The sequence below is a fragment of the Saccopteryx leptura genome, chromosome 3, assembly GCF_036850995.1.
Source record: "Saccopteryx leptura isolate mSacLep1 chromosome 3, mSacLep1_pri_phased_curated, whole genome shotgun sequence".
Lineage (NCBI taxonomy): Eukaryota > Metazoa > Chordata > Mammalia > Chiroptera > Emballonuridae > Saccopteryx > Saccopteryx leptura.
The window spans coordinates 308,395,713-308,421,877 of record NC_089505.1 but is presented as its reverse complement, the minus strand read 5'-3'; the positions used below and the strand labels follow the sequence as shown (position 1 = coordinate 308,421,877).

Sequence of the window (26,165 nt, the reverse complement as noted above, 5' to 3'; positions counted from 1 at the left end):
TGTTATTTAACCATCCTGAGGGACCATTACTTTTTCATTTTTATCTTATTTCATGTATACTGCTCACAAAAATTAGGGGATATTTCAATGCTTCCTATTCATTTTGAAATATCCCCTAATTTTTGTGAGCAGTATATTTTCTGTAGGTTCATTTGAGGAACCTATGGTTTTGATATCAAAGCAGCTGCTCCAGTGCTACAAATCTTGGGTAATTATAGTGTTTTGTGAGGATTCTCTAATGATGTCCCCTTCCTGTTCCCCATGGCACAAAGCTGTCTGTTGCTGAAGTCTCTTAGGATGGATGTCAGTGACCTTATGTATGGCATGTCGCGGTTTCTCTCCCATGGTACCGGGTTTGATGTTAGCAGCTTTTGGGCAACCTCAATCAATGAGTGTAAAGAATGGAATAATTAAAACAAAAAATGGAGATCTGACCCTAGGAATTCACAGAGAGAAAAAAGTTAATATTATGATACTAAGCTTCAACATGTCCTTTGATGAAATCTTCAGAGGATGATGTCAAGTGGATCACAAAGACACATTTCAGGTGAACCCCGGGCTGGTCTATAGTCAGACTTCCAAAAAGCTGTGTCTCGGCATTTTTAATTGCTTGTGTCTTCTTGCTGGAAGTAAAAGAACTTGAGATTTCATCTCTACTCCATGGATATCTTCTCAAATGGGAGGGAAAAGCAACTTTTGGCAAATGCCAAGCTCTGGAACTTGCTGAATAGTTTGTATTCCTTCCCTAGATAGTTTAATATTTTTCATTGTTCTTGTATTCATTAATTCTATAAAAATGTAGTAGGTACCAATTATGTACTATACACTGAGCTGAGTACTAGGCAATCCAGAAATCAACAAGGATCCCTTGTTCTTAAAGGCTTTTAGAGTAATGAGGGAATATGGTGACATACGATATAACAGAATTATATTAACCAGTTGTTTCTTACCAACCAGTCAAGTCACTCTTTTATAAATTACATTTTAAAAAAGCAAAGCAAACAGTTAAAAAAATTAAACAAGACAATAGGGTTTATAACAAAACTTAAAGGGTAGGGCTCATAACAAAAAGCACTTCCAATTTTTTTTTAATAATTTTATTTTTTAATGGGGCGACATCAATAAATCAGGATACATATATTCAAAGATAACATGTCCAGGTTATCTTGTCGTTCAATTATGTAAAGCACTTCCAATTTTTTTCAGCTATTTTTATACACTCACCTCCACAATGCTAAATAACAACTGCTACCTATTTATAAATCTTAGATATTTATTTGCTGAATTCCTACTATGGAAGATAATAATTTAATTCTTGTAAGTACTACTGCAACCCCCAGCCTTCCCTTACCCCATTTTGTCAAGTTATACTAAAATTGTTATCAGATTAATATTCACTGACTATTATTAACCTCAAATATTGTTTGATGCATATAATGCACTATGATTGCTTCTTGTTTTACCCAGAGTTAAAAATTGGTTGATTTTTTATTTGCTTACTTTTCTATGTATTTATCACTAACTCAGCCTGCTGCAACTTGGGCTGGTAGATGCTGTTCCAGGACATCTGTTTGCTTCAAATTTCCTTCAAATTCATTCTGGGAATTTCCTTAGTCTTTTTCCTATTTCCTGGATGCCATGTCTTCCCTTTTCATAGTTTTTCTCCTGTTTAGGAGAAACACATTTTCTAAGAGCTAACCAAGGAGGGTATGTCAGCTATAAAATTTTTTGAGCGCTTACATGTTTAAAAATTGAAAAATTGACCAAGTATATAGTTATATAACTCTAGATTGAGAATATTTTTACCTTGAAATTTTGAAGACATTATTCTACTATTGTCCAGACTGAAAAGTCTGATAATTCTGACTCCATTTTGCTTCTTGATTCTTTGCATCCTCTTTTTCACTGTAGAAGCCTTTAGGAGCTCTTTATTCCTAGTGTCCTAAAACCTTTAAGGAAGGCCTGGATTGAGAATCAGTTTTCATCCTCTGTGCTGACATTTGGGAGACAGTTTGAATCAGGAAGCTCAGTTCCTTTGGCTCTGAAAATTTTTCTAATATTTTTAAATTAACCTTATTGAGTTATAATTTATATACAATAAAATGTATTCATTTAAATGACTAAACCATATACATTTACATAACAGCCACTATAATCAATACAAAACCTTTTCATCATCCCAAAAGATTCATTAATGGACCTTTCCAGTCAACCTCCCATCTAGCAATCATTGATTTGCTGTTACTATATACATTTATTTTTCAAGAATTTTATATCAGTGGAGTCATATAATATATACTCTTTTTTGTCTAGCTTATTTTTCTCAGTATAACTTTTTTTCTTTGTGACAGAGACAGAGAGAGAGAGACAGAGAGAAGGAGAGATAGGGACAGACAGACAGGAAGGGAGAGAGATGAGGAGCATCGATTCTTGGTTGCGGCACTTTAGTTGTTCATTGATTGCTTTCTCATATGTTCCTTGATGGGGGGCAACCTACAGCAGTGCGAGTGACCCCTTGCTCAAGCCAGTGACATTAGGCTTCAAGCCAGCGACTATGGGCTTAAGCCAGTGACCATGGGGTCATGTTTATGATCCCATGCTCAAGCCAGCAACCTCGTGCTCAAGCTAGTGAGTCCGCGCTTAATCTGTTTGAGCCCATCCTAAAGCCGTTGACCTTGGGGTTTTGAACCTGGGTCCACTGTGTCCCAGTCTGATGCTCTCACTGTGCCACCACCTGGTCAGGATCTCAGTATAATTTTTAAAAATGTTGTTCATACTGTTGTGTGCATCAATAGTTCATTCCATCTTATTGCTGAGTAAATACAGTATATTTATCCATTCCCCATTTGAGGGAAACTTGGTTGTTTCCAAAATTACAAATAAAGTTACTATAAAGATTTGCATATATGTATATGTGTGAACATTTTCATTTCATGTATGTAAATACCTAAAAATGTGATTGCTGAGTCATATCAAAAGTACATATTTAACTTTATAAGAAATATGTACAATAGTTTGCTGTTTTCCAAAGAGATTGTACCACTTTAAATTTCCTCAGCAATAAATGAGAATTCAATTGCTCCACATCCTCATCAAAAATTGGTATTGTCAGTCATTAATTTTAGCCATTCTAGTGGGTATACAGTGGCATCACATTTTGGTTTTATTGCATTGCATTGCATTTGGTTTTAATTTGCATTTCCCTGATGAGTAATGATACTGAGCATCTTTACTTGTGCTTTTGGTTATTAGCATATGTTCTTTTATAAAGTATCTGTTGAAATTTTTATCCCATTTTTTAATGTGTTGCTTTTCTTCTTACTATAGAGTTGCAAGAGTTCTTTATTATTCTTGGTAAAAATTGTCAGATAACACAATAGCTAATATTTTCTCTCAGTCTGTGGTTTACCGTTTCAGTAATGATGTCTTTCAAAGTGCAAGTTTTAAATTTTGATGAAGTCTAGTTTATCAATTTTTATGCGTTATGCTTTTTTGAAAAAACTGTTTGTCTATGTTTTTTTCTAGAAGTTTTATATTTTATCAGTTAAATTTGGATATGATACACTTTGAGTAAATTTTTGTATATGGTATGAAGGGTGAAAGCTCCTTTTTTCTACTTAGATATCCAGTTGTTCCAACTGCATTTGTTGAAAAGATCCTTCATTGAATTATCTTGGAACTTTCATGCTTCCTTGTGGAAAAAAAAATCAATTGAACATGAGTGTAAATTTATTTATAAACTCTGTACACTGTTTCCTTGATCTCTGTGTCCATCTATGCCAATACCACAATGTCTCGATTATTATGTTTTGTTTTTTTCTTGAACAGAGACAGAGTCAGAGAGAGGGACAGATAAGAACAGACAGACAGGAAGGGAGAGATGAGAAGCATCAATTCTTTGTTGTGGCATCATAGTTGTTTGTTGACTGCTTGTTCATTTATTGCTTTCTTATATGTGCCTTGACTGGGAGCTACAGCAGGGTGAGTGACACCTTGCTCAAGCCAGCAACCTTGGGCTCAAGCCAATGACCATGGGGTCATGTCTAAGATCCCACGCTCAAGCCAGTGACCCTGCGCTCAAGCTGGATGAGCCTGTGCTCAAGCCGGCGACCTTGGATTTTCCAACCTGGGTCCTCCATGTCCCAGTCCGACGCTCTACCCACTGCGCCACCATGCTATTATAATGTTAAAGTCACAAAATCATGTAGGTTAAATTCTCAAACATTACTCTTTTTAGTAATATTGTTTTTTGATATTTTAGGTCCTTTATATTATTATATGAATTGTAGAATCAGCTTGTCAATTCTTTTAAAAATCATCTGGGCCTGAATTTTCAGGAGAGGCGATCATCTGTTTCTCCAACCCTCCCTCTCCTTCTCTCTCTCTCTTCTCTTCCACAGCCAGTGACTTGGCTGATTCAAGCACATCAGCCCCAGGCGCTGAGGATGACTCCATCGAGCCTTTGCCTCAGGAGCTTAAAATAGCTTGGTTGTGAGCATGGCCCCAGATAGGCAGAGCATCAGCTCCAGTTGGGGGTCGCCAGGTGGATCCCTGTTGGGCACATGCGGAAGTCTGTCTATCTCCCCTCCTCTCACATTAAACACACACACGCACACGCACACACACACACAACATACGCGCACGCACACACACACACATTTGAAGAGTTAATACAAAAAGAAATAAAATTTCATTAATTACTTATTGATTGCATGTTAAAATGATAATTTTTTAGATATATTGTATTAAATAAAATATACTATTTCAATTAATAAAAAAATAAAAATCATCTGGGCCTTTCATTGGAATTGTGTTGAATGTACAAGCTAATTTAGAAAGAATTAGCACCATAAGAATATAGAGTCTTCTAATACATGAAAATGGAATCTCTATTTATTTATTTAGATCTTCTTTAATTTCTTCCAACAATGTTGTGTAGTTTTTGTTGTACAGCTCTTGCACATATTTCCTTAACTTTATCTCCAAGTATTTCATGTTTCTTGACAGGAACTGTAACTGGTATTTAAGAATATATTTTCCAGTTACTTATTGCTTGTATATGATCATTGATTTTTGCATGTTGACCTTGTATCTTATTGCTAAATTTACTTTTAAGTTTTAATAGCTTTTTGTAGACTATGATTTTACACATACTCAATCATGTCTTCAAGAAAAAGACAGTTTTACATCTTCTTTTCCAAACTGAGTGTTGTTTATTTCATTTCTTGCCTTATTGCACTGATGAAGGCTTCTACTATAGTATTTTATATTTACATTATAATTACTACTTTTAACTACTTCATTCTTTTGTGTAAAGTTTCCAATAGTTATTGTTTTTCCTTCACCTTGAAGAATTTCCTTTATTATTATATTGTAATGTATGTCTCCTAGGGACAAGTTATTTCAAGTTTAATTTATCTGAAAACAATCTTTATTTTTCCTTCACTTTTGAAGGAGAATTTTACTGGATATATAATACTAAGTTGACAAGTGTTTTTGCATTTTTTTTCTTTCAGCACTTGAAAAGAAATTATTTTGTATTCTGGCTTGCATTGTTTGTCATAAGAAGTCTATGATCTATGACAGCAATTTTCAACCAGTGTGTCACAGCACACTGGTGTGCCTCAGGATTATTTTTTAAGTGAGAGGAGAGGAGATAGAGACAGAAGAGGAAAGGAGATAAAAAGATAGAAGAGGAGGGGAGATAAAGAAATGTTCCTGCATGTGTCCCAACTGATATCCATCCAGCAACCCCCTGTCTGTAGCTGATGTTCTGATCAACCCAGCTATTTTTAGCACCTGAGGCTGATGCACTCAGTTCAACCCAGCTTTCCTCAGCACCTGTGGTGACACTGGAACCAAGTGTCTGCAGGAAGGGAAGTGAGAGAGAGAAGGAGAAGAGAAGCAGCTGATCACTTCTCTTGTGTGCCTTGACAGGACATCTATACACTGGGCCAACACTCTATTCACTGAGCCAACCAGCCAGGGCCTCTTTAGGTTTATAATTACCATCAAATATGAGAATTTGGGGGTTACTATATTTTTGGTTTTGTTCCTTTTTAACAGCTTTATTGAGATATAATTCATATACCCTACATTCACATATTTAAAGTGTACAATTCAATGATTTTTAGTACATCTGTAGAGTTGTGCAATCATCAGCATAATTTTAGAATATTTTCATTGCCCCCCCTCAAAGAAACCTTGTACCCATTAACATCACTTCCTATTTTCATCAACCCTTAGCTCTAGGCAATCCATGATCTATTTCTGATTCTATATATTAACCTATTCTAGAAATTTCATACAAATGCAACCTCATTAATTGTGGTCTTCTGTGGTGGCTCTTTGACTTTACATAATATTTTTCAAATTTATCCATGTTGTAGTATAAATCAGTACTTCATTCCTTTTTAATGCCAAATAATCTTCCATGTGCATAGACATAACATATTATTTTATCCATCCATTTGTTGACGAACATTTAAGTTATTTCTACTTTTTGGGTATGTTGAATAAGGTTGCTATGAACATTCATGTACAAGTCTTTCTGTGGATGTAAGTTTTCATTGTTTGTGGTCTGTACTTAACAAGTGGAATTTTGTGTCATATGTTAAATTCTGTGTTTAACATTTTGAGAAACTGCCTGTTTTTGAAAGCAGCCACACTATTTTACATTCACTCCAGAAAGTATCAGGGTTCTAATTTCTCTGTATCATTGCCAACATGTTATTATTTGTCTTTTTAGTTATAGCTATCTCATCAGGTGTGAAGTGGTATATAATTGTGGTTTTGATTTGCATTTCCCTAATGACTAGTTATGTTGAGTATCTTTTCACATGCATATTAACCACTTGCATATCTTCTTGGTAGAAATGTCTATCAAGTCCTTTGCTCATTCATAAATTAGAATTTTTGTAGTTGTTGTCTTTGTTGTTGAGTTCTTTATATATTCAAGACATGAGTCTATTATCAGATATAGGATTTGCAAATACAGGGTGGGGCAAAAGTAGGTTTACAGTTGTGAGTTTGAAACTATTATTTATTAATTATTATATTATTTTCCATATGAACAACTGTAAACCCACTTTTGCCTCTCTTCCTAGTCTGTGGCTTGTCTTTTGCATTTGCTGAATGGTATTCTTTGAAGCACAAAAGTTGTTAATTTTTTTAAAGTTTAATTTATCTTTATTTCCTTATGCTTTTGTTGTCGTATCTAAGAAGGCTTTTTCTTAATTCATGGTCATAAAGATTGATTTCTATGTTTTCCTCTAAGAGTTTTGTAGTTTTAACTTTTTACATTTAAGTCTCTGATCCATTTTTAATTGATTTTTGTTTAAATTATAAAGAAAGGATCCAACTTGATTCTTTTGCATGCAGCTATCCAAAGATCTCAGTAACATTTATTGGAAAAACTATTTTTTCAGCATTGGCTTGTCTTGGTACCCCTGTCAAAAATCAATTTACTATAAATGTGAGGGTTTATTTCTAGATTCCCAGTCTCATTCCATTGATCTGTCTATACTTATGACAGTGCCACTCTTGATTGCTGTAGATTTGCTGTAAGTTTTGATAAAGGAAAGTGTGAGTGCTCCAACTTTGTTCTTTTTCCTTTTTTTTTTTTTTTTTTTTTTTTTGTATTTTTCTGAAGTTAGAAGTGGGAAGGCAATCAGACAGACTCCTGCATGCACCCGCATGCACCCGACTGGGATCCACCTGGCATGCCCACCAGGGGGCGATGTTCTCCCCATCTGGGGCATTGCTTCCTTGCGGTGGAAGCCATTCTAGCACCTGAGGTGGAGGCCATGAGCCGTCCTCAGTGCCCAAGCCAACATTGCTCCAATGGATCCTTGGCTGAGGGAGAGAAAGAGAGAGAGAGGAAGGAGAGGGGGAAGGGTGGAGAAGCAGATGGGTGCTTCTCCTGTGTGCCCTGACAGGGAATCGAACCCGGAACTTCCACATGCCAGGCCAGTGCTCTACCGCTGAGCCAACCAGCCAGGGCCAACTTTGTTCTTTTTAAGAATGTTATGACTGCCCGGGTACCTCAAGGCCACTATTTCTTAAGAAATATTTTCTGCTTCTGTCTTAGTCAGTTTGGGCTGCCATAACATAATACTATAGACTGGATGGCATAAAAAATAAAATTTATTTCTTATAGTTCTGGAGGCTGGGAAGTTTAAGATCAAAGTACTGATAGATACTGTGGTCTGTTGAGAGTGTTCTTCCTGGTTTGCAGATGACTGTTTTCTCCTTGTATCCTCACATGGTTAAGACAGAGAGGGAGCTCTAGGCTCTATCTTTTTTTATAAGGATCCTCATGACCTAATTATCTCCCAAACACCTCATCTCTAAATATGATCACATTGAGAATTAGGCTTCAGCCTATGAATTTTGAAGGGAGGGACACAAATATTCAGTCCCTAGCATTGCCCCTACTGCTCCTAGGAATTCATTCATATACATGTTTGAATATTTCTAGTATCCTACAAGCTATTGAGGCTCTGCTTTTTTTTTTAGTTTTTTTTTTCTCTCTGTACCTCAGATTCGATAATTTTAATGTTATGTCTTTGAGTTCTGATCTTTTCTTCTGTAATGTCTAACCTACTTTTTTTTTTAGGTAAGAATAGGGGAGATAGTGAGGCAGACTCCCACATGCGCCCCAACTGGGATCCACCCATCAACCCTGTGTGGGACCAATGCTCCAGTACCTAGCTATTTTTAGTGCCTGAGGCTGACCAACTTGGACCAATTAAGCCATCCTCAGCACCTGGGGATATGCTCGAACCAATCAAGCCACTTGCTGTGGGAGGGGAAGAAGGAGAGAAGGAGGAGAGGACGTTAGGGTGAAGCAGATGGTTGCTTCTCCAGTGTGCCCTGACCTGGACTCGAACCTGGCATGTCCATACGCTGGGCCAGTGCTCTATCCACTGAGCCACCAGCCATGGCCTCTAATCTACTTTTAATCTTGTCTAACTAATTTTAATTTTAGATACACTTTTCAACTCCAGACATTATTTTTTTCACATCTTCTATTTCTCTTCTCTTTGCTTTCATGCTTCCTTTAAATTCTAGAGTATATTTTTCTTTTAAAAGTCCTGTTTTCTAATTCTATTCTCTATATCATTTCTGGATGTTTTTTCTTGACTGACTTTTCTTCAGTTATGATTTATATTTCCATGGCTCTTTTTTGCAGTTCCTCTCCCTGCACTGTGGTCTGGAAAGTGCCTTTGGGCAGAAAGCTGGGATAATTAGAGAGCTCACCTTGTTTGTTTTCCTTCTCCTAGGGATCCCAGTTCTGTACAATGTCTGGAAAGTTGTTTCACATACTTTGTCTAATTTTCTTTTCTTTCTTTCTTTCTTTTTTTTTTTTTTTGGTGAGGTATGATTCTTATCTTGGTTAATATATCATGGCCCATTTTATTATTTTAAAGTATAATTTTATTTTCTTACTTTATGAATCTTGTACTTTTATTAGTTATATATTGGATATCCTGAATTAATGCTGTCTGTTTTGTTTTTTTTTACTTGCTTATTTTCCATTTTTTCTCTTTTTGTTTTTTCTGGAGACTTCTCCATTTTTCACATTTAAGCTTTATATCGAATATTTAACTTTACTTATTCTATTTTAAATTTCTAAGTGCTCTCATTAACTTAATGTTCATTTTCTTTTAAAAAAGAGAATCCTGTTTTTATTTCAGGTAAAAGAATCCTTTTTAATTTCTTTTAAGAAATTAATTATAATGGCATTTGTTAAAAGTTTTTGTTTTTCTTTGCTTCTATATTATGTTTCTTCAGAGTTCTTCATCCCTTTGTTTCTGTCTTTCTTTGATTTTAGAAGCTTCCAGATATCCAGTGATTCTGAAATACCTGTTCATTAAATGAGAGCTCTGTATGAAGGACAGGCTTACTGACTGCTTGGTCTCACTGCATGGCAGCTGGGTACGCTCCTGGCATTTCCCCTGCAGAACCCGGAAATATCTGAATTGGGAGGTGTTTCTCTTGAGCTGGTCAGTTTACCTGGAGATAATTTCTCCAATCTCTTGCCCAAAGTTTTTAAGCCACATAGAAAGGGTTTTGATAGTAAAGCCTTGTTTGTCTGCATAAAAGAGGGAGGAAAACAGGCCTTCTAACATTGTAGTATTGTCTTTCACTGAATCCCTATTTTCAGCATTGCCCTCTGCTGTGATTTTTTTTGAATCATAGCCACTCTGATTCAACTTCACAAATGAAACCTGCACCCTGTACCTTTGTTTTTTTGCTTTTTGTTTTTGTACCTTTGTTTTTTTTTTTGTTGTTTTTTTTTTGTACCTTTGTTTTTAAGGTATTATATTCATGTAGTCTTTTAATTTTTCCTTCTCTTGTTTTTCAGTTTATATATTGAAATTTCAGGTATGAGGAAATATTTATGAAAAGCTTGAAGTTTCTTAAACCATAACAAGGAAAGAAGTTTCTAATATGTTTATGTGGCTTTGGGTAGAAGAAAAACAATGCAAACTTTTGCCACGGCATATTATTGTGAAACATGCATAATACATGATACTCGACCAGACATAGTCTGACTGTTGTTAAATCCAACAGATTTCTGTTAACCTCTTATCTGCCCTCATGACAGTCACTCAACAGCATCCAGTGCAAGTGGTCATTCCCTCTTTCTTGAAGTTCCCTTTTCTCTTGTCTTCTCTTACATCATTGACTCCTGGTGCCTTCTCTGATAAACAATTTCTAAACATTGGAGTATTTCTGTGCTTGATCTTAGCCTCATTTACTCTTTACCTCTATTGTCTTTCACCCAGTTGCATGGTTCTAAATATCATATGAATGCTGTTGACTCCCAAACTTTCAAATCTTCCTTCTGCTTTGAACTCCAAATGCCTATTTGACCTATCCATTTCAATGTCCAGTAGATATTTCAATAGAAGGAATTATTGTATTCCTTCCCTATATTTCCCAACTTATAAAGGCTACCACTATCTATCTCCCCAGTTCCTCACACAAAAAGCTAGGTGTCATCCCTGATTCTTCTCTTTTCTTTATTCCTACACATCCTACTCATAAGCAAGTTCTGTGAGTCCAATCTAAAAATTTCCCTGCAACCCATTCACTCCTCTTCTCCAAGCAACCATCTTCTCATTCTCAGCCTTTGTAGTAGTCTCCCACCTGATCACTATACTGTTATTTTTGTGACCTATTCTTCACTTAACTGATAGAGAAATCCGTTAAAATATAATCCTTTCAGTGACTTCCTATTGTAATTAAAGTCAAGCTCAAGACCACAGCCTAAAGCAGGGGTCCCCAAACTTTTTACCCTGGGGGCCAGTTCACTGTCCCTCAGACCGTTGGAGGGCCAGACTATAAAAAAAACTATGAACAAATCCCTATGCACACTGCACATATCTTATTTTAAAGTAAAAAAACAAAACGGGAACAAATACAATATTTACAATAAAGAAAAGTAAATTTAAATCAACAAACTGACCAGTATTTCAATGGGAACTATGGGCCTGCTTTTGGCTAATGAGATGGTCAATGTGCTCCTCTCACTGACCACCAATGAAAGAGGTGCTCCTTCCGGAAGTGCGGTGGGGGCCAGATAAATGGCCTCAGGGGGCCGCATGTGGCCTGCGGGCCGTAGTTTGGGGACCCCTGGCCTAAAGGGACCTTTATGATCTGGCTCCTGTACCTTCCTTTCTAATTTCATGTTATACTGTTGTCTCTTTATTTATTCAACAATTACTTATTGAGTACCGACAACATTTCAGAAACTGAGCTAGGCACTATCATAGTAAACTGGCCTATTTCGTTCCTTGGACACTTTAAGCTCTCTTTGGACTCAGCATCTTTGTATCTTTTGTTCCCTATGCCTGACATGTTTTTTCCCTAGCTCTCTGTGCAGATTCCTTCTTTCTCATCCTTTAGATCTCAGCATGATAAAATACTTTTCACAATTTCCTGTACTTATTTTTTTCCTGACTGTTCCCCTCCCCTATTTCACAGTAATGTAAGCTCCTGAGGATAGAGATCTTGTCTTATCTATGATTGTGTCCCCAGTGCCTAGAACATGTTTCTCCAAGGGTCTAGACAGTACCTGGCACCCATAATATATAATAATAAATATCACTGAATAGATAAATTTAATGGAGAGGTTTAGAAAAAGCTACATAAGGGAGGTGAGATAGAGTTAAGTCTTAAAAATAAGGACTTGGTTATTTAAATATTGATCATTAGGCTGAATAATCAGCAATATGAAGGTATTTATTTTGGTTACACATTTATCCTGGTTGTACATTATTAACATGGCCTGAGAATAATCTCTGTAGGCCAAATTGCCTGGTTTTACTGTCACTAAGAAAAACTTCCTCTGGGATTATAAGACTAGCAGTTTTATCCAGTTATCAAACTTTTATTTTCTGTTCAGAATTAAAAATATAATAGACTAAGACTTTAAAAGTAAAGAAAATAAAACGAATCTTGGTAATTATGATAATTAACAACTAACGAGATCTTTCAAGATCTATTCATATATCAATATTTACCACTTATTATTGAACATTTATTTGCCAAGCATTGTGCTTAGATCCTAGGCTTACAAAAACATGTAGGAGAAATACTTGTCCTGTACTTCAGATTGATGCTAGCTTGGGAGCCTGGAATTCTCCAGCATCCTCTCCTCAGGAAAAGTCAGCTTCAGTGCTTAGCCACTCTGTTCCCATCTGTCATGGCATGAATGTGGAAGCTGTGCACAGCTTAGGTCTTCTCTGCTTAACCAGAGATCTAAACTCCAACTTCTGTTACTTTTAGTGGGATCATATGTAACAATACATCTAAGATACATCTATCACAAAATCATATTATTGATACAAACACTGTCAAGTCAAAGGAAAACTAATTCTAGTGAATACAAAATGCCCAATTAAAAACATTTAGAATACTCAAAAATTTAAAGTGTTTTTCAATGCAGAATTTATCTTGTAAACTCCTTACACCCTTCATATTGTAAGTTGAAATGATTGAGTCATGCTTTCTTATTGGTCTTTTTATTTTAATTTTTTTTTCTTTTTTTGTTTTTTTTCTGAAGTTGGAAACAGGGAGGCAGTCAGACAGACTCCCGCATGCGCCCGACCGGGATCCACCTGGCACGCCCACCAGGGGGCGATGCTCTGCTCATCTGGGGTGTTGCTCTTTTGCAACCAGGGCCATTTCAGCACCTGAGGCAGAGGCCATGGAGCCATCCTCAGCGCCCGGGCCAACTTTGCTCCAATGGAGCCTTGGCTGTGGGAGGGGAAGAGAGAGACAGAGAGGAAGGAGTGGGGGAGGGGTGGAGAAGCAGGTGAATGCTTCTCCTATGTGCCCTAGCCAGGAATCGAACCTGGGACTCCTGCACGCCAGGCTGACGCTCTACCACTGAGCCAACCGGCCAGGGCTTGGTCTTTTTATTTTAAATATCTTAAACATCTATTGTGATTGTTTAATGGCACTTTGGGTATTTTGAGGAATTCCTTTATAGAAAAATGCATTAATGCTTATTTTCATAATTATCTACTGCTTACAGTAATTAGTTATAGGATGAGCCAGGTAATAGATCTGAATTTGGAAAGACCAGGGTAACATTTTTTTTTTTTTTTTTGCATTTTTTTCTGAAGCTGGAAACAGGGAGAGACAGTCAGACAGACTCCCGCATGCGCCCGACCGGGATCCACCTGGCACGCCCACCAGGGGGCGATGCTCTGCCCATCCTGGGTGTCGCCATGTTGCGACCAGAGCCACTCTAGCGCCTGAGGCAGAGGCCACAGAGCCATCCCCAGCGCCCGGGCCATCTTTGCTCCAATGGAGCCTTGGCTGCGGGAGGGGAAGAGAGAGACAGAGAGGAAGGCGCGGCGGAGGGGTGGAGAAGCAAATGGGCGCTTCTCCTGTGTGCCCTGGCCAGGAATCGAACCCGGGTCCTCCGCATGCTAGGCCGACGCTCTACCGCTGAGCCAACCGGCCAGGGCCAGGGTAACATTTTTAAGGTCAGCAGAAAGCTGGCTGGAAGTAATTTTGAAAATAAGAGCGCTGTTTAGGGAAGCAATAAGCTCATTCTTTCTTCTGTGGTTCCATGTAAAGAAATTATACCACAGCCCATCCCATTGCTAAGCCATAAACTGTGAGGTGACAGCAATGTTTCCAAGAAGCCTTTCTTAGCCCCAGGATGAGTTAGTGCAACACAGTACTTATAAAAAGAGAATCACTTTGTAGTCTTGTTACTTATTGACTCTGGGTTTTTTGTGCCCTGAGATTATCCTTCCTTCCCCTGTTCTACACAGAGTAGTACAGTGCTTGACAAATATGTAGGTGCCCAATATATATCTGAATGAATAAATAAATAAAAAATTGAATGAATATAGTATGATATAATATAACATGACATGAATATACTTAGTGCAAATTGGAATAAGTTCAAGATCTAGGTGATTCCCCAAGGAGTAGCCAGGATAGAGTTCAGGTCTAGTCATGGGTCAAGAAATCTGATCTCTAGAGAAAAACATTTGATGGAAAATAAAAAGCATGACTTCCTTCCTTTTTTCTTTTTTTTTTTAAGGTGAAAGGAGGGGAGATGTGTGACAGACTCCTGCATGCACCCCAAACTAGGATCCACCCAGGAATCCCATCTGGGGCTGATGCTCAAGTACAAAGCTATTTGAAGCACCTGAGGCTGAGGGTGATACACTCCAATGGAGCTATCCTCAGCAACCAGGGAGAACGCTTGAACCAGACAATCTACTGGCTGCAGGAGGGGAAGAGGGAAAGAAAGGCGGGGGGGGGGGGGAAGCAGATGGTCACTTCTCCTGTGTGCCCTGACTGGGAATCTAACCTGGGATGTACATATGCTGGGCCGACACTCATATCAGGCACAGGGAACAAAAGATCCATTGAGCCACTGGCCAGGGCCATGACTTTCTTATTAGAAAAACTGTTTTTGTTGGTGAAGGATGGAGGCATTGGGGATAGAAGAAAAAAAACAGGTAAGAGGGCAGAATTATGCAAATAATTCTTAGTATATTTATATTAAGAAGTAGAGATTCATAAGCTAGTTTTAAAACAAATCCAGAATAGTTTTTTTCTGACATGAGAAGCAGAGAGGCAGAGAGACTTCCACATGCACCCAAATGGAATTCACCCAGCAAGCCCACTAGGGAACGATGCTCTGCCCATCTGGGGAACTGCGCTATTGCATCCGGAGCCATTCTAGCACCTGAGGCAAGGCTATGGAGCCATCCTCAGCGCCTGAGCCAACTTGCTTCAATGAAGCCTGGCTGCGGGGGGGGGGGGGAGATAGAGAGAAGGGAGAGGGGGAAGGGTGGAGAAGCAGATGGGCGCTTCTACTGTGTGCCCTGACTGGGAATCAAACCCAGGACTTCCACGCGCCAGGCAGATGCTCTACCACTGAGCCAATCAAACAGGGCCCAGATGAATATTTCTTTACACACTACCTTCACATGTAGAAGTTGGTTGTCAACTGCTATGAGCTGAGTAAGATTCTCCAGTACTTCTAAGTCCTTTATGTCATCAATATTATTATTGCTGATATTCAATATAGAGAGGGACTTCTGTAAGGAAATAATTAAATTAGCATTAGTAAATAGCCTAATTAAGTACTATATATAGGAACCAGAAATCCTAATCTGTGAAAAATTTAAGATTTATCAATTCAGGCTGTTTTGCTTTTTAGGCAAGACCATAAAAACCTGTGGAGATTTTGTTTCTCTGTCATTATTTTGTTTTAGATGGAATGTTTAGAACTATTGTAATTGTGATATAACTTACAATTTTTTATAAGTTTGATCAAGATATATGAGAAATTTATAGAGAAAAGAAGCTAAGAATGCTTACTTCAGTTTTAGCAAATTATCATTTTCTGTTAAAGACCACTAAAATTTGTACTTACGTAGGAAGAAATCGTTTTTGTCTTTGTTTTTCTAAATAGAAAACATTGACCAAGAATTAAAGAATATCTGGTTTTTATTTTTATCTCTCTGTATAATTTTCTCTTGACAATCCATATGTTCAGAAGCCACTTAGAATAATAATTAACAAGCTAATTAACAAGAATTCCAACACCAGCTATTAATTCCAACACCAGCATAAATGTACAGTAGAGCAACACTAAATCAAAGCCATCTTAAAATCTAAGGTCCAGAAATCTCTAACAAGATTGAGCCTGCCCACCCAAGTATCCACACACAGCTAACATATAGAGAAGATACTTCCTGACACTTAACACTTAAAATACAGCTTTAAAAATTATGCCTTATATCTAGAATTTCAGAATCTGCTTGAATCTATACAAAAATTGAGTAGGCAAAAATGTTTGCAGTGGTGTTTTGGAGTGAAACTAGCCATCCCCACAGTGTGGTCAGTCTACTTGGATCAGTTGAATTCAGTTGAGGCACAATTGATTCTATGGGGAGGATGAAGGGAGCAGGATAGAACCAAGTCACTTCTTTCTTTTCCAATTTAAAGCAGTATCCCTTAATTGTTATGTTTGGTTCAGAAACTTTATACTGTCCTCCATTTATGGGTCCTCTAAAATAAAACCAACGGAATCTGTAAATACAAAAATCATGTTTGATTTTTGACCCCTGCCCAGAATTGAAGGTACCGTGTCCCTAACAAATCCTGCTTTGAGGATTAGTAAAAGCCTACGTGTCACCCTCTGGCTTTTTAACTCATTATGACACCTCCATGTGATGTCAGGTGACAGCTGGAGCATCAAATCCAATGCTCCCAGACCTATCTGCTTCTGCTGAGTCAGAGAGCCAAATGTAGCACAGCTTACAATTAAGTCAGATTTTAGCCTGACCTGTGGTGGTGCTGTGTGGCTATAGCGTCGACCTGGAACTTTGAGGTCACTGGTTTGAAACCCTGGGCTTGCCCTGTCAATGCCTATACAGGAAGCAACTACTACTGCAAATTGATGCTTCCCACTTCTCCCCCTTCTTTCTCTCTCTCCCTCTCCCTCTATCTCTGTCTCTCTCCTCTCTCTAAAAACTAAAAAATAAAATCTGAAACAAAACAAAACAAAAAAACAAATCAAATCCAGCGAAGATATGACACTGTAAATGACTCTCTAGTTTGTTTAAAATTTGCCAAAGTGCACTCCTCTTTCCTTTGGCTTTACGACACATGATAATCACGAAGGTCCAAATTATGAGTGAATTAACATCTGTTAGAACTTCATACTTTCCAAAACCTTTTAACACCCTCCTTTTGATCCTTCCAGTAGCTCTAGAAGCAGGTATTATTCCCACTTTATAGCTGCTGAGTCTCTGAGGAATTATGTGGGAAAAATTATTTTTAACCCCCAAACTCTCAGTTGGCTTATAAATATTCAGAGTATGTACAATGTATAAAAAGAACTTCATCATCTTCCCTGTGCACTCTAACTATTAATCACTATATGCTTTGTTAGAATACTCAAATGTGGTCTCACCATCAGAGAATGAAGAGTTCTTGGGTCAAACAGAAGCTTTTCTCCAAGGGGAAGCCTCTGACTTTCAACATGAAGCTCTCTTAGTCCTTCTAATCCTTCTAGACCTTCTATGACAGCAATGTAATTACCTCCAAGATACCTGCAAAATATGACATAATTTTAAATAGACATTCTGTGAACAGCATGATCTGTAAACATGATAAAAACAAAATCATAGAGCTGTGTGAAAAATTATACAAATAGAATGTTCACTTTATATTGAATCAATGAAGGTTTATCCATATGATTCTTACATGTAATTTAGTTTAAGAAATAAGTATTTTTTTAAGTGTAAGAATTGGAATAGTCCTTATTAAACTATCTACCAATGCTTCTTATGTATAGGGTACAGAAGAATTACCTAGGTTGTAGGTTTGAAAATGAAGCATTCTGAGCCTAATCCACAGAGATTCTGACTTGGCTATCTGAGGAAACCAGCATTTCCCGCCTCATGCCTCTCTCCCCATTTTCAGGCCCCTGGCCCACATTTTAAGAAGCACTGATAGTTCTTTCAATCTGATGAAACTGGATCCACCAATCTTCTTTAATTAAAGGTATAGTAAATGCCTTTTTACAATCAAATCTACATCAACATTATTAATTCTATGACCTTGTCCTTTTGAGATAAGTGATTCTGAAAGAAAGTCACAGAACTCATTTGAGTTCCATGGAAACTTTTTTTACCATTTGAGCCTACAGAAGGATGTTTTTAGGTATTCCTATAAGCCCTTAAGACAACTCAAACTCCTGCAAAAAAAATTCACACACACACACACACACCAGGCTTAATAAGACAAAAATTGTCTCATAGTACATTTAAAACAATTTATTTTGTACTACTAATACTAAAAGAGAACAAAAACTGTGGCCTGTTTCACAAAACTGCAGATAATGGAAATATCTACATGCAAAAATGTTACTGTAATGAAGACAAACAATTATATTACTTAATAAAAGCACTTACAGTTTTTCGAGTTTCTTTAATGATGTGAGGTTCTCTATACACGAAATACAATTGTTTTGTAGGTATAAGTGGGTCAGATTTGTGGCAAAATTCAAGTTAGTTATTTGACTAATACGGTTATCATACAAATATAAAACACTAAGATTTTTGCAAAGAGAGAGGTCTTCCTAAAAGGAAAACAAAAACAGGTCATACTTGATTTCTCCTGAAGACTTATGTTTGTTTTTAAGAAAGTTTTTCACTTAATCATTTTGTAATTTCCTTAAGGTTAATATAAAAGAACAGTCTTCTTAGCACAGTCAAAACAACACTAGAATAATTATAAAACTGGTTCTACCTTTTAGTATTCTGTAACTATAGCAATAAAATTGTATTTTTAGAAGAAAGATTTTCCTAGTGCAAGAAATTTTCCTTGGTATCAATTAAGGTTCTCTGGAAATTTAAGCATTTAACAAATTATTGCTCCAACATTATAAATCAAGTCTTCTTAGTCTTTCTGTAGGATTGAAAGTAAATTGTTGTGATTTACAATATAATACAGAAAATTGAGTCTCCTAGATATTCAAGAACAATAGATTAATAAAAAAAACTATGAGCCTGGGCTGGGTAGCTCATTTGGTTAGAGCCGTGATGGCGAACCTTTTTATAAAAATCACCCACTTTTGCAGTGCTGGTCAACCTGGTCCCTCCCGCCCACTAGTGGGCGTTCTAGCTTTCATGGTGGGCCAATTACGGTGCCCTTTGGTTGCTCCGCTACCCCCATCATGAAAGCTGGACCGCCCACTAGTGGGCGGGAGGGACCAGGTTGACCAGCACAGCAAAAGTGGGCGTTTTTGTTTTCTTTTACAGAGAGAGACTCAGAGAGAGGGATAGATAGGGACAGACAGACAGGAACGGAGAGAGATGAGAAGCATCAATCATCAGTTTTTCGTTGCGAGGACACCTTAGTTGTTCATTGATTGCTTTCTCATATATGCCTTGACCTTGGGCCTTCCACAGACCTAGTAACCCCTTGCTAGAGCCAGCGACATTGGGTCCAAGCTGGTGAGCTTTTTGCTCAAGCCAGATGAGCCCCCGCTCAAGCTGGTGACCTCGGGGTCTCGAACCTGGGTCCTCTGCATCCCAGTCTGACGCTCTATCCACTGCGCCACCGCCCGGTCAGGCAAAGTGGGCAGTTTTTATAAAAAGGTTTGCCATCACAGGATTAGAGCTTTATCTGATATGCCAAGGTTATGGATTTGATCCCTGGTCAGGGCACATACAAGAGTCAACCAATGAATGCATAAATAAGAGGGGCAAAAAAATGATGTTTCTCTTTCTCTCTAAAGTCAATAAAAAAATAAAATAACAAAAAAAAGGAAACTATGATAATGCTATTGAAGGGAGTACTGTATAACCATTAAATATCCTTCAGTGTCTTTCGTAATATCTTGTAGATTTTATAATAAAATGAGAACAGTATATTCAGGGACTTACTACTACAAAATTATATGGATATATGCCTAGAAAAAAGACTGGAAGAAGATTACCTAAATGTTAATAGTGGTTTTCTCTGCATGGTAGAATTACGGGCCAGTTTCTTTTTTTTTTGTTTGTTTTTTTATCCATTTTTAGAGAGGAGAGAGAGAGGTAGAGAGAGAGACAAAGAGAGAGAAGGGGGGAGGAGCTGGAAGCATCAACTCCCATATGTGCCTTGACCAGGCAAGCCCAGGGTTTCGAACCGGCTACCTCAGCGTTTCCAGGTCAATGCTTTATCCACTGCGCCAACACAGGTCAGGCCAGTTTCTTATTTTTATATGTATTTTATTCAAATGAACAGCAGTTACTTTTGAGATGAGAATAATAATTAAAGGTATTTTAAAAGGCTGTCATTTCTTGTGTGCTAGTAGAGTCAGCCTAGACTAAGTAGGCAAGAGATGGAGTGAAGTTTTGCTCAAAAATATTTCAGCTTTCATTAAATAAGATTTTAAAAAATACAATGACATCTTGGAAAATTTAAGTTTACAAGTCATTCTTAGTGTAAATTACACCATTTTGTTTTCCTCCTAACAAAGGTCATCCACGCTGAAGGAGCATTGATTGTGAGGGGCCAAAGAACTATAAAAGTAGGTTCTGAAGAAAACAGCCTATGTATAGTATGATGAGGTAGAGAGCTTTGGGATTTGAGCAACAAAAAAGAAACATGAGGTTTGGGCACTGGATTCATGGAAGAAGGATCACCAGGAAACTGGAAAGGGATATAGACTGGGAGCTGGTTAGGGTTTCTGAAAAAAAGAAACAAAAACAAACAAAAAAATCAGAAAAAATATAACTTGTCTTAATTGACAATTTTGCCTGGGGCTTTGTTGTTTTTTATTCATTTATTCATTCATTCAGTAAATGTTTATTAAACACTTAATATTGAGTCAGACACAGTATTAGATGAAGAATTTAGAGTGATATGAACAAAATAGCCATGATCCTTGCCCACATATAGCTTATATGTTTCCAAGAAATTTCCTCTCATTTGTAATTATTAGCATTTTATTGTAGACAAGGGATACCTACCTATACAGATGGCCTAAATGGGTTATTGATGCCTTTAAAGTTTCCCAACTTAAAGCCAAGAATTAGCTTAACAGGGAGAAAATGTAGTTTTAGAGTATATCCAAGCAAACATCTTATCTGATATAATTGAGAGTATAACCTATATTTATATAACCACTAAATTATGTGCAAAAAAGATTTCCTTGTTAAAGTTTGAAATATGATACATAGTTAATTCTTAAAATTTTGATATACTAAAATTCATAATCCAGGGTTTTAGAATTATATATGAGTAACTGTCTTTGAAATTATTTTCCAACATATGCTTTCAAATCTAGTTTACTATATTGTAGAGTATTTTAGGGGAATATATATATTTAACAATCACAGTGGTATATTTTATAGAAACTTAATTTTAATAAATTTAACATCACAAGCCAGAAAATGAAATGATAACACAATATAAAGCTGATTAATGAAAATATAGTTAATAAGTATAATCAAAATATAGTTAATAAAAAGGTATGGCCTGATACCAATTTCTAAACCTTACATTGCTAATTATATAAAAATATGAAATAATTTCATAGTTCTTACAATTGAATCTATATTTTTGTTTGAAAAATTAATATGAGTTATTTTCTTCAAGTATAGTAAAGTGGTTTCTTCATTTCTGGGTTTCAAGTTGCTGTTTTTGGCAATTAGATCCAAGGTCAGTCGAACCATGATTTCTCTATAAATCAAACTCAGCAATAGCTCTGTTCTGATGCCATGTCAAGAAGCAGGTTTGTGCATTGTTTTATGCCCAACTATCTAAAAATTGAAGAAAAAAATAGTAATATTATATACATAGCAATTTAGGAAATATCATTTTGACTTTTTAGGTTTCTTATATAAAACTATTTGATTAGCTAATTCATAAACATTTTCAGGGATTTTTAGGTATTTTCTATGTGTATAGACCTAATTCTTTCTAATAAAAAATTTTAAACTAAAATTAATTAAATACACAAGTCTCATTTACGTTTAAGTCTTTTCCTCTCCCTATTGAATTTTTTATTGTGGACATCTGTTAAAATATTATTTTTCTCTCTTGGAGTAGAAAAGGATATTAAAAAATATCATCTAGTGTTCTTATGTGAAGAAACTCAGGCCCAGAGATTTGTCTGAAACTATTCAAACTAGTGGTAATCAGGTCTCCCGGCACCTGTTTTCATAGTATCTGTAGTCATCATATTTACTAAACCCCCAAATCAAAACAAATAGTGTGAAGAAGTGATACAAAATACTTGAAAATGGGGCTGGCCTTGGAATTTTGATATTTTACTACAACTAAAATCCATAAAGAGATAACATAATGCATTGTTTCTCAATCCAGACTGCTTAGTTTCAAATTTTCACTTCACTGCTCACTAGTTAGGCAACCTTAGACATGTTATCTCAGTTTCCTATAAAATTAGGACAATATACAAGAGATAGTGTAAGGATTACATGAGATAATCATGTATAGAGTATTCTACACAGTGCCTGGTATAAATGTTTGCTATCAACATTATTATTCTACTGTTGTTCACAGATAAGATGCACACTATTCACTTCAATCTTTTGTCTGGAATTTATTAGGGCCATTAAACAAGGGGAACATTTTATTAATGAAATATTGCTGTATGTAAGGTATTCACATGTGGTCCATAGTTTGAGATAACCCATCTTTTTGTAATTATCTAGGATGTATAGCTATTTAAGTGAGACATATTCCAGTTTCCCCAGTTGTGCTTTATATTCTCTTGTCAAAAATGTAAGCAAAAACATAGTTTAAAATCAAGCATTATCATTCCAAACTATTGGGGATTTTACTAGCTGAACACTTCAATCTGTATGGTTTTTTGGGCATGAAAAATTATTGTTTGAAGATCAAATTTCAAATATGACAATAACTTTCTTTTTTGCTTCCAATTCCAATTTTATGATTCTTTTCTAAAAAGTTTTTTTATTGAATTTATTGGGGTGACATTGATGACAGTAATATTCTGAAAAATGTTTCTAATTAAGTAAAGATAACTTTTCTTACACTTGCTGAAAAATACTTCATAAAATATGTCATCATAAAAGTATAAAGAATAACACTATGCCCATACCCCACAGGTCAGCTTAAAATATGAAACATTACAAATACATTTGGAACCCATCTATACCTTTCTCCTTCTCCATTCTATTGAATTTAGAGTTTATCATAAATTTTGACATCCTTTTTATGTCTTTATACTTTTACTACATATGTATGAATACCTAAACAATATATGGTATTGTTTTTTACATGTCATAAGTGGCATTATTCTGATTTCAGTCTTTTTGCTTAATTTTTTGTTTCTGAGGCTTATCAGAGTTGATCTGTGTAGCTCTAGAATATTTGCATTGCTGTGTAATATTCCCTTGCATGAAATTTATTCTGATGATAGATCTTTGGGTCTTTTAATTTTAATTTTTTTTTCTTTTACAGTGTTGCTCTTACAGATCTTGTATATGTATGTGTCATCTTAGCACAGTTACAAGGGCTTTTGTGGGGTTTAAAACTAATGATGGTCACTTCAGGGTTGAATATATTAGATTTCTTTGGCTGCTATTTCAAAATTTTAGAACTTTTCCTGGAAAATTCAAAGATCTTTTTACACTGGTAACTGTGGTGAAATGCCAATCTTAGAGTTTGTTCACCCCAGGGTTTCTCCCTTAGAGCTGAGGCAGGAGAGTGTGGTACAGGTGACCATGCATGAACTGCCTGGTTCTATGAAGGATGTGATGCCCTGTGGGGGTAACTTTGGCCACTGGGACCAGAGCCACGAGTGATTTATTCTTCCTTCTTTCCCCCATGGGCTTTTATAGACACAGCCATTTCAAATGGTCCCTCTGAAAGCATGTGGTCTTCTGGGTTTCATATTCTCTCTCTCTTTTTATTTGGTGGTGGGGTGGTGGTGACATACTCTCTTATATTTGCTCTATCTCGTTCTCTCCTCCCTTTCCTGCTTCCCTGAGATAGTTAGCCCTCTGTATCATCACAGAGTTTTTTGCTTCAGGCTCTGCTTTCTTTTTTTTTTTTTTTTAATTTTTTTTTTTTAGATTTTATTTATTCATTATAGAGAGGAGAGAGAGAGAGAGAGAGAGAGAGAGAGAGAGAGAGAGAGAGAGAAGGGGGGAGGAGCAGGAAGCATCAACTCCCATATGCGCCTTGACCAGGCAAGCCCAGGGTTTTGAACCGGCAACCTCAGTGTTTCCAGGTTGACACTTTATCCACTGCGCCACCACAGGTCAGGCCAGGCTCTGCTTTCTAACCTAGGGTAAAGCAAACACTTTTTGGATCATCTGAATCCTCACAAATCACCATGCTATAAATGAATTTTGTCTCTAGGTTTCATTGCACTAATTGGTGTTTGTATAGAAATCATTTTAATTCTCTCAGATAATTAGAAAAAGAGACAAACATAATATATAAAGGACTTATACCGAGGGAAGGCTAGTGGACCTCCTCAGCAAACTATTGGAAAAATATACAGGAGCTTGAATGTGGAAAGAGACTTGAACCAACCCATACCATGCAATAACAGAGACTGTTAAAAGAATCCGTGTTGTAGCTAGTTTCACTAAAACACTTATCTTGTTAATATAGTACTTTAAACTTCATATAATAATTTAAACTACATTTGTATTGTAGTTTGTTTTAGAAGAATTATAAACTTTAGGAGTTTAAACTGAACCTAGGTTTAGATTTGGATACATTTTAAGAATGTATAATAAAAAGAATTATGTCAACACTTGTGGGATGTCTCTGGTTTTCTTTTAAAAGAGGTTCATTATTTTCTAAAGTTTAAGAGAATGCTTTTTCATTTATTTATTTTTTTCATTTTTCTGAAGCTGGAAACGGGGAGAGACAGTCAGACAGACTCCCGCATGCGCCCAACCGGGATCCACCCGGCACGCCCACCAGGGGGCGACGCTCTGCCCACCAGGGGGAGATGCTCTGCCCCTCTGGGGCGTCGCTACGTCGCGACCAGAGCCACTCTAGCGCCTGAGGCAGAGGCCACAGAGCCATCCCCAGCACCCTGGCCATCTTTGCTCCAATGGAGCCTCAGCTGAGGGAGGGGAAGAGAGAGACAGAGAGGAAGGAGAGGAGGAGGGGTGGAGAAGCAGATGGGCGCTTCTCCTGTGTGCCCTGGCCGGGAATCGAACCCGGGACTTCTGCACGCCAGGCCGACGCTCTACCACTGAGCCAACCGGCCAGGGCCAATGCTTTTTCATTTTTCCCCCCCTACTAAATATCTCTGTTATCTCGGGGCTCCATTCACTAGATTAGTTCTCTTCTAGATTGCTGGTGGGGGACAGCTTGGAGCTGCTTTACAGGCGCTCTGGGAATCCATGTTGGGGGCCATGCCTTTCATCATTCTGGAGCTCCTGGCTAGATACAGTGGACATTTCAAATTCAGTTCGTATGTTTCCCTTAGCTAGCCCTAGGCTCAGTGCCTTCCAGATGCTCTAAATAGCTGACACTCTCACACATTCCCCTTTTCACATTGGATCCAAATCCCACAGATCCTGCCCTCTCGGCTCTGTTGCCATCTCTCTACCTGCGTCTCCCTCCTCTAGAGCTGTTTCCCAGTCTTGCCTGTTTTTAGTCATATGTTTAAAATATGAACTTTCAGACTTTTTATAATAATTCTAGATGTCTAGAGATAAGGCTCAGGGATCTTCATTTCAGTGAGTGCCCCAGGAGTCTTACTGGCTGGCAAGTTTGAGAAACCTGGCTCTAGGGTTTCCTTGGTCCCACGCTTCTTTCTTGAATGCAGCTTACCGGTTGCAGTTGCGAGGTGAAGCGGGTTAGTAGTTAAGGTTTGGTAAATTCAGCCAGTGCCAACTTCCTCTGTAGCCCACCTGTGGTTGCCAGGCGACCAGACGCTCTAGGTTTGTCTGCGGCTCACAGAGAAATCTCGCGAGGTTTCTGGATGCGCCCTCCCTTGTGGCTCGCGGGGGTTCTGCTCTCTACGACTGTGCGGTGGAGGGTGGCCCCTCGGCAGGGTCTGAGTGAAGGCTCTTAGCTTGATGAGGTCATAAGGTATCGGTCACTCTGACATTTTAGTGGACCAGCCTGCCTTCCAGAACGATTTTTAGCAGGCCATCATT

The 26,165-nt window shown here is 37.4% G+C and overlaps 1 protein-coding gene across 1 annotated transcript in view; it reads right to left on the bottom strand.

Annotated features, from left to right (window-relative positions):
* PPP1R42 (protein phosphatase 1 regulatory subunit 42) overlaps positions 1 to 25,884 on the bottom strand; it is a 49,776-nt gene extending 23,892 nt beyond the window's left edge. Inside the window, exons 1-5 of the mRNA XM_066372443.1 lie at positions 25,837 to 25,884; positions 21,594 to 21,809; positions 18,471 to 18,637; positions 17,468 to 17,606; positions 15,468 to 15,584 (exon numbers count right to left, since the gene is read on the bottom strand). Of these exons, the coding sequence (XP_066228540.1) occupies positions 15,468 to 15,584; positions 17,468 to 17,606; positions 18,471 to 18,637; positions 21,594 to 21,722 (552 nt within the window). The 5' untranslated portion in view covers positions 21,723 to 21,809; positions 25,837 to 25,884. The remainder of the gene's footprint in view (positions 1 to 15,467; positions 15,585 to 17,467; positions 17,607 to 18,470; positions 18,638 to 21,593; positions 21,810 to 25,836) is intronic.
* Positions 25,885 to 26,165: the final 281 nt, after the last annotated feature.